Here is an 8,141-nt window from a genome sequence, read left to right on the forward strand (position 1 = left end):
CTTGTGGGAGGGCCTGTTCTCCTTGGGATGATAGCTAAGGTAGCTTCATCCTAACCTTGGCCCTTAATTCTGTTCTCAACTTCCCTCCAAAATATAATCAAGTGGTTCATTCCAAGTTGTTTTCTTTCTACTTTTATTTTAAGAATATCAACACCTCCCTCCTTCCTCATTACTTCTCTTCATCTTTCTCAGGGTTCACTTAAGTGGGATACAGGCTAAACAACTACAGCCTTATCTATCATCCTGGAAACTAGAAGCATGATTTCATGTTGAGAGGGTTACCAAAATATCACCATTAATTTATTATTCCTCTTATACAGGTTTTAGTGGTTCTCTATAAACTTCCATTATTGCCAAACCAATACTTTATCAATGGCTGGATCCCCATTAGCATGTTTAAAATAAGCACTAAACCTGGCTCCAATGTCTTTGAGTGGATGTGTTTTGGCACTTGGGTATATAGATCTGATTCTGGTGACAGCAGTGAGCCTGGGCCTGGGGGGTTCTCCTAGTCCTGGTGTCCCAAAGGTCTGTCAAGACTATTCCTTGCTAGGTTCCCGGCTTGGCAACGCTGTAGTAGGTGCTACTGGGGATGAAGCCCTCACAATACAGTTAGGGTTCAACGACAGGCGCCATCTTAGTGAAGAAGGGTCTTCAGGGCGGTGTCCAGGGCTTTAACCGGGGTCTCCCTTGGGATCAGGGCCTTGACAGAAAAGCCCCCCCCCCCGCCTTGTTTATTTGCACGAATCCCCCTGTTCTCCAGTCTCCACTTCGTGCACAGCTTCCTTTAGGAACCAAGGTTCCCTTATGGATGAAAACTGTGCCTTCTCATCTCTGCTCTTTCTCTCCTTACTGTAAAAAACAAACCAAACCACTGTGTTTATCTCACTGATGCAGGAGGAGGTTCCACAGCAGGAGCTGGGTGCCAGGAGGCTTCATAGTCCATAGCTTCCTCTCTTTCTGGAGAGGCTGACCCTTGAGCCAGCCCACCTGGCGCCGCAGGTCGGTTTGGGCCTCACCTCTCTCCTGAAAGCAGGACTGAGGGTGCCCCTAAAAAGCACACTGGGCCTTTCAGGCAGGTGAGAAAGAAAGAGGAGGTGTTTTGAAGAAACCCCTGGGATCCCAGGCCCTTCTGACCGGGTAACTTGCTGCTGCTAAACTAGGTTCGGGGCCGGGGCTTCAGACTCACCTGGAGATGGACAGAGAAGCCAGACCCCAAACTTCCCCCAGATTTATAACTCCCATGTCATGGTTCCCTCCGCCTTCTTTCTTTTTTTCTCTTTCAATAGTCCCAGAATAACGGAGAGGAAAACCTCACAGGAAACCTGGCAGTCTCAAGCTGGAAGAATGGGATATACTCCCGAATTGTTTGAGCCCCCAAAACAAAACTTCTGGCCTGAGAAGAGTCTCCCAGGCGAAGTCAAAACTTTGAGGCACCCCGCAATGGGATTTGTAAATAAGGGATTCGTGGAAACACCTATTTTTAAGATGTAACCTAACTTCCTCCCCATTCCTGCCCCTGCCATTGTCATTCTGTGCATGGGTCGTCTTTTGGCTTTTTACTCTGATGAAAGGTCAGAGGTGACTTTCGTTGGGCCTGGCTGGGCAAACGGAAGCTGATTCAAAGTAGACCCCTGCTAAAGGGTGGAGGGCGGAGGCCGGGTCGCGGCTTCCCAGGCCCCAGCGGAGGCGCCGCACCCGGCCGGGGCCTCCTGGCCCACTCCGGTAGCCGCTCTGCCTCCGCTCTGCAGCCGCCGCTGCCCACGGGTTCCCTTCCTGCAGCTCTCGCAGCGTGGCTGCTGGCCTTCACCCACCAAGAGATCTGCGGGCCCAAGCCCCAGGCTGCGACCTCCCGCGAAGCGCGGTGCCGGCGCGCAACAGGTCTTCTAGGCGGCGGTGGCTGGGCGCGCTTCCCTAGTTAATGCGGCCGCAACGCCAGTGTCCCGGCGCCAACCCCGCTGCCTCCGTCCAGCACCGCAGACTTAAGGGGGCGCCGTCGGGCACCCATCCCGCTGACACCGAGTTCCTGGCCTTAGACGGTAGTCGAGGACCTCAAAATGGGAGAGAGGTGACGGATAGTGGTGACAGGAAAAACGCACTGTTGCGGATTTTTGCTAATTCAGTCTCTACCATGGTGGTGGACATAAGTTCAATTAGGAAACCGGCATATTAAAAATAGGTGGTGGCCGGGCGCGATGGCTCACGCCTGTAATCCTAGCACTTTGGGAGGCCCAGATGGGAGGACTGTTTGAGCTCAGGAGTTCGAGACCAGCATGGTAAACATAGTGAGATCTCGTCTCTCAAATACTACCGCTAATAATAAATAGATAGTAAAAGAGATGATGGTGTCAAAGGCTGAAAGGAGCAATGGAGGAAATCGGTGCCTACTGGTGGCTCGCCAGTGAATTCACCACTTTGAAGTTCTGAAGTTAAGAAATAAGAGGGAGGGGAAGGATTTGCAAAGCAACCTAACCTAACTGTGGGCACTCACCACGGCCTCGTCCCTGGAGAACTGAAACACCTTCACACGGAGCCAGCATAGATATCCAGAGAGAAGCTTTAATAGAGAACACCGCGTACAACAACAGCAGACATAAACAAAGTCACAACCCGAACGCGGCGCGGACACGAGGCGGAGGTGACTTAGAGCCAAAGGGCAAAGCGGTTTCTCCCCATTCCACCCCCCTCCATTCCCAAAAGTGTGTCGCGAGTAAAGTGCTATTCCTGGGGCTCAAGAGGGGGGAAGGGCAACAGCGACAAGGCAAGTTTCTTTCCCATTCACGAATTGAAACTGAAGAATTAATTCGCCTGAAAGACGTAAGCGCCCAAACAGCACACGGAATACCAAAACAGCCGCAGCGTGCAAAGGTGACGGGGTGGTCCCCTCGCTTGCGTCCGAGGAGACTGGAAGGGAACAGCCATGAAACGCTCCTGCAAGCGTTAAGAGCAATATTGTCGAGTGATGAGTTTTTCCTGCATTCATAAGTTAGGGGAACAAAATCCCGCGATAAAAGTGATTTGTTTCCTTAAAATTCCAAATAGAACAGATCGTGGGAATTGACATTATTCTTGGGCTCTCATCCGATTGATACACAAACGAGTTGCAGGTGGAAAGTCGCCTGTATTGTCTCTCTTTGGTTGTGTTTCCCAACTTTTGGAATTTAGGGCTTTACCCTTTAAGCTGCTGCCATTCTCTTTTGTGCAAACTAATTGCTCTAGCGGTTCCTCCTATCCTTTTTGACCCCCGGGTCAGAGCCAAGAAACTTAGCTGTTTCTCAAAGATATTTCGTGGGTTTCCCGCTGTCTCCTCTCCTCCCCTTCCCCCTCCAAAGCGACTTTATTCGTGACACCGTTTCCTTGCCCATTTAGCTGACCAGGAAAATAACGGTATCAAACGCTTCCTCTTTTCCTTCTCAAATAAAACGAGATTTCCTTAGTGGACAGCAGTTTTGTCTTGAATGTTCACGAGAGGCGACCGCCGAGGATGCGACCAGCAGAGAGAAATGTGGTGGCTGAGATCCGTTTCAGCGTCACTCTCTGTTGGATTCTTCCCGGGAGGTTTAGCTCTGCCAGCTTCTGCTCCCAGGAGTAAGGGTCGGAATCCACTTCCAATTTACCAGCGAATGAGGCTTTCCTAACCTCCTTCGTTCCCTCCCCCCATAACTTATCGATTTATATTAATTACAATAGAAACTCTTACCTGAAAATTGGCTTTCATTAATCTGATTGTACAACATAGTATAAACACAGACACCTGGAGGGTTATATTTATTTAGACCACCGGAGAATCCACTTTTTGGGGTTGTTCGTCTATTTAAATATCTTCCTTTCCAACAAAGGCTGACTCACCAGCTCTGCCCAACCTGGCCAGGGCGCCCTCTCCCCGTCGGGTGGTTTGTGCGGTTCCGGGCCGGGCGTCTCTCACCGCGCTGGTCTCCCCTCGCCGGCCGGGTCCCCTAGGAGTGCACTAGCACCGAGTGCAAGGAGCCGCCCTTGCTCTCCGCCGCAGTAGGGGCTGTGGGCTCCAGCAGAGAGGTAACTGGCGAGGCCGCGGCCGCGGAGCACACGGTGGATGGCGCCGGAGGCTGCTGCGAAGCCGCGGGGACAGCGAGCCCCGGCTGCAGCGCGGACACGGGCGGCAGCGCAGGCGTGGGCTTGATGGGCACCGGCACGGCAGGCAGGCTCTGGCTTGCCGAGTGGCACAGGGCCTTGACCGGGACCCCGAAGGCCCCATACTCCGGGCCTACTGGGACTCCGGCTGCGGCTGCGGCGGCCGCGGCGGCGGCCACTGAATCCATGACGCCAACGTGCGGCCACACTGAGCTGACGACGTTGCCGAGCTGGCCGGGCACGGGGTAGCCCAGGTGATGCATGACGGACGCCAAGGGCAGCCCTCCAGCCTGCAGCACGCCCTTGTAGTCCCGGCCAATAATGTTCTCAATGGCAAAGGGGTGCTTGAAGCCTGATGTGGACGCCGCGGCCGCGGCGGCAGCGGCGGCGGCCGAGCCCAGCCCATAAGGTGGGAACTGAGACAGGCGTCCCACACTGCCCACCGCGGCTGCCGCGGCCGCCGCCGCTGCCGCCGCCACGGCCGCCGCCTCTTGCATCTTGCCGGGATGAGACGGCTGCTGAGGCTGCGACTGCTGGGGCGGTTGCTGCGGGGGCTGCGACGGGAGATGCGGAGGCGGCTGCGGAGCAGTAGGCGGTTGCTGGTGGAAATAGTGCACCATGTGCGGCGGCGGCGGGGGCGGCGGCGGCGGCTGGGGTGGGTGGTGGTGATGGTGGTGGTGCGCGGCAGCGTGGTGATGATGGTGGTGATGGGGATGGTGGTGGTGATGGGGGTGAAGGTGCCCTCCCGGCCCGGCGCCTGGCGCGCCCTTGGTGCTTCCCGCGTGCAGGTGAGTATGGTCGGCGCGCAGCACCTTGAAGCGCTTGCGACGCCGCAGGAAGCTGCCGTTCTCGAACATGTCACCGCAGTCGGGGTGCAGCGCCCAGAAGCTACCCTTGCCAGGCTGGTCGGGGCGCCGCGGAATCTTGATGAAGCAGTCGTTGAAGGAGAGGTTGTGGCGCAGGCTGTTCTGCCAGCGCTGTGTGTGCTCGCGGTAGTAGGGGAAGCGCTCCATGATAAACTTGTAGATGTCGCTCAGAGGCAGCATCTTCTCTGCCGAGTGCTGGATTGCCATGGCGGTCAGCGAGATGTAAGAGTAGGGCGGCTTTTGGTCGCTGTACGAGTTCTTCCCCGGCCGCGGCATCGCCCCCGGCTCCTCCACCGCCCTCCGGCCCGCACTGGGCCACAGAGTCTCTCCGCACTCCGCTCCTGGAGCCTGGCTGACCCCACTAATTCCCACTCCGCCCCTCCAGTCCTGCCACTTTGCCCTCTCGCCCTCCAGGCCCTCTCTGCTTCTCTCCCCGGCTTTCTCCGAATTGCCTGGTATCTCCGACCTTGGCCTTTCGGGCCTACTCAGCTCTCAGAAGCTGGCAACTTCTGGCCCCGACGGTTGTCGACTGGCGCGCACAGTCGCGGGCGGGGCGCGCCAGGTTTACCGCCGCCTTCTCTGCGTCTTCCCCCGGGTGGCCAAAGACTGAGTGCTGGAGCTGGCTGCAGAGGAGAGTGGCGAGGGGCCGTGTTTCCTCCCGGCCTCTTTGCTTTTTCTAGGTCGGAGGGAAACGCAGACCAAGCCGGCTGGGAGGAAGGTCTGGGCAGTAGAGACTCTGGCCCTTTAAATCTGAGTTTGCGCCTGCTGTCCTGGAGGCCAGTGACAGCAGGACTTCCAGTGCCCTGGACGCAGTCCCCTGGCCAGGCACTTAGCCAGACCGCGCTGGAGTTCTCCTTTTCCGGGAGGGAAAAATCAGGGTAAGGAGAGAGAATATTGACTTCTAGCAGCCTGCGCGTCTCTTCCCCGAAGCTCGCAGCGGCGCCGGGGTTAGAAGAGACGCCGATCCCTAGGCTGTCGCCGAGGGGGAAAAAAGTTTGATGGTTTCTGAAGCGGCGGCGCCCGCAGGCTCTGCTGAGGAGCGGGGGGCGCAGGATGCTGGGCGCGAGCGGCGGGCTGGAGAAGGTGTCTGCGAATGACGGGTAAGTGCTAGCAGGGGAAACCCAGCCGTCTGCGCCGCAGCTGCCGCCTTTCTCCCGGGCTTGTCTTGAGGAGGAGAGGCGGCGGCAGTGGCAGCGACGCGCTCTCCTGGCTGCGTTTTGTAATGGTCCCCGAGACGCCGAGACCCCCGCAGCTAGCGCTTCGAGACTATCACATGACCGAGGCTGAGGGACTCAGCCGCCGCCGCCGCCGCGTCTACAGCTGAAGAAGGGGCAAAAAGGCGCCGTGCCTGGCCCCCGCCCCCTTTTCCACCTCGTTTCGGGCGCTCTCCACCCATCGGGTTCACCACTCGCTCGGCAGCCCCCAGCCACTGCTGGGTGCGGCGGGTGGCGCAGGCTGTTCGCTGGGAGGGGGCCCAGCTCCATGTGCGGTTCCCTCTGCTGCGCCCCACCCGGGCCACCACGCACGGTAGAGGGGGACAGGACACTGCTTTCTTGCTTGTCTTCTCTCTGGCATCTCCCTCTTCCGACCCCTTCCTTTTACCCTTCCCTGTTTTCATCTACTCGCTCTGAGCTTCTCTATCCTTAAAAACCCTTTTTCCTAGGCTAGCCACTCCGGGGTCAAGTTCAGAGTATCGTGTCCTCAAGGCCTCTTCTTGAGCCCCCAGTGACCAGAGGGCTGGAGGGAAAAACTCATGGGGAGGAAAGCATGGGGTGTTTTCGCCAAATGCCAAATTCATCTCAATTTTATTGCGCGCCAATTGCATGTGAGGCTCCAGGTGCGGAGAGACAGGAGACAGTATCCCAGCTCCACTATCGCGGTATGGAGGGCGAGAAGGACAGTAACTAGGAAATCACGAATAGAATATACACTAAGGGCTTGGCAGATGGAGGCTCCACACTTTCCTGCAGCGAGTGAGTTGGACAAGTTGAGGTTTCTCTGAGACGGCAATGTCTGAGCTGGGGCCAGAAGTAAGATTTGGGGGTTCAGGGGTCCCATCACCTGTGTGTGCTAGAAGGAAGTCTTTGCTATTCTTAGCATAGGGGTGTGGGGCCGGGGCTAGGCAGGAGGTGGAATGGAGATAATTAAATAGAAAGCAAAAATTATCAGTCCACAAAATCCTGGTGTGACCTGCGAGGGAGAGGTGGATGAACCCAGGCGTAAGGTCCTTCTGCTTGGAGGTTCCTGCTCTGCACTCATCCAAACACCCAGCAGGAAACCCCAGTTTACTGCAGGGAGAGCCTGAAGTTGTATACTGGTTTTGGCTACCTTTGCCCTTTGGCTGGGAGGAAAAGCAGAGTTTAGAAAGAAGTATACTCTCCGTTTCTGGGCCTGTTTCATTATTTGTAAAACAGGGTGGCTGAAGTTGGAAATTTCATGGATCCTTTCCCGTTAGGCGATTTGAGGAGAAAAGGGCATTTGGACACTATGGCTTACTCGATTTTCCCACGCCTAAACTCGAAGAAAGTCATCGGCCCAGCGGCTTGGGGGGCTGCCCCCTCACTAGCAACCTTGGTGGCACCAGATCGGGTGTTTTCAGCTTCCGGCTTTTGGTGAGCTGCACGGTGGGAGCACGTCTGTCCGCGGGGTGGCTTAGCCAGGTCGCAGGAGTGCCGTGAGCGGGTCAGGCTCATAATTTCCATCTTTAGCCAGGAGCTGAATCTCTGGCTAGCTCTATGTGGCCAGTTTGTCCTAGGCCAGGAGACATCTGAGAATAGATGTTACAATTGAAGCTTGCAAGAAGGCCTGGGGGAAAGAGCAACTTCTTGGTCCTAAGCCCTTTTCAGAGGAGGATGTTTTCTCTTTCACTGTATGCCAGAAGCGTTCCTCCTGCCATAGGAGTTTCTGCGGGATTTTTGTCCGCTGAGACACTTTAGAGAGCCGAGCAGCGGACAGCCTCTTGGCCTCAGGAAGCCACAGAATTCCACGGACGCTCACAGTTTGACAAGAGCCCGCTGGAGTCAGGTGGCTCCTTTTCCTTGGAACAAGCCGGGGCGACAACAGCCCTGTCCCAGCCCAGGAAGCTGGGGTCTCCTGCACCGCTGTCAGGCCTCTGCTGAGGAGCTCTGCTTGTCGCGCGCGTAAGGGCTCTCCAGACTTCGACCC

At 56.4% G+C, this 8,141-nt stretch overlaps 1 protein-coding gene across 1 annotated transcript; it reads right to left on the reverse strand.

Annotated features, from left to right (window-relative positions):
- Window positions 1–769: 769 nt before the first annotated feature.
- On the reverse strand, window positions 770–5,450 carry FOXB2 (forkhead box B2). Its single transcript, XM_021927560.2, has one exon. The coding sequence runs from the start codon at window positions 5,250–5,252 to the stop codon at window positions 3,957–3,959; it is 1,296 nt and encodes a 431-aa protein (XP_021783252.2). The 5' UTR covers window positions 5,253–5,450; the 3' UTR covers window positions 770–3,956.
- Between the last annotated feature and the right edge of the window lie 2,691 nt (window positions 5,451–8,141).

The sequence above is a fragment of the Papio anubis genome, chromosome 13, assembly GCF_008728515.1.
Source record: "Papio anubis isolate 15944 chromosome 13, Panubis1.0, whole genome shotgun sequence".
Classification (NCBI taxonomy): Eukaryota; Metazoa; Chordata; class Mammalia; order Primates; family Cercopithecidae; genus Papio; species Papio anubis.

What these genes read in the sequence shown, in the direction of transcription:
- FOXB2 (XM_021927560.2), bottom strand. Translation starts at nt 5,252, where the DNA reads ATGCCGCGGCCGGGGAAGAACTCGTACAGCGACCAAAAGCCGCCCTAC.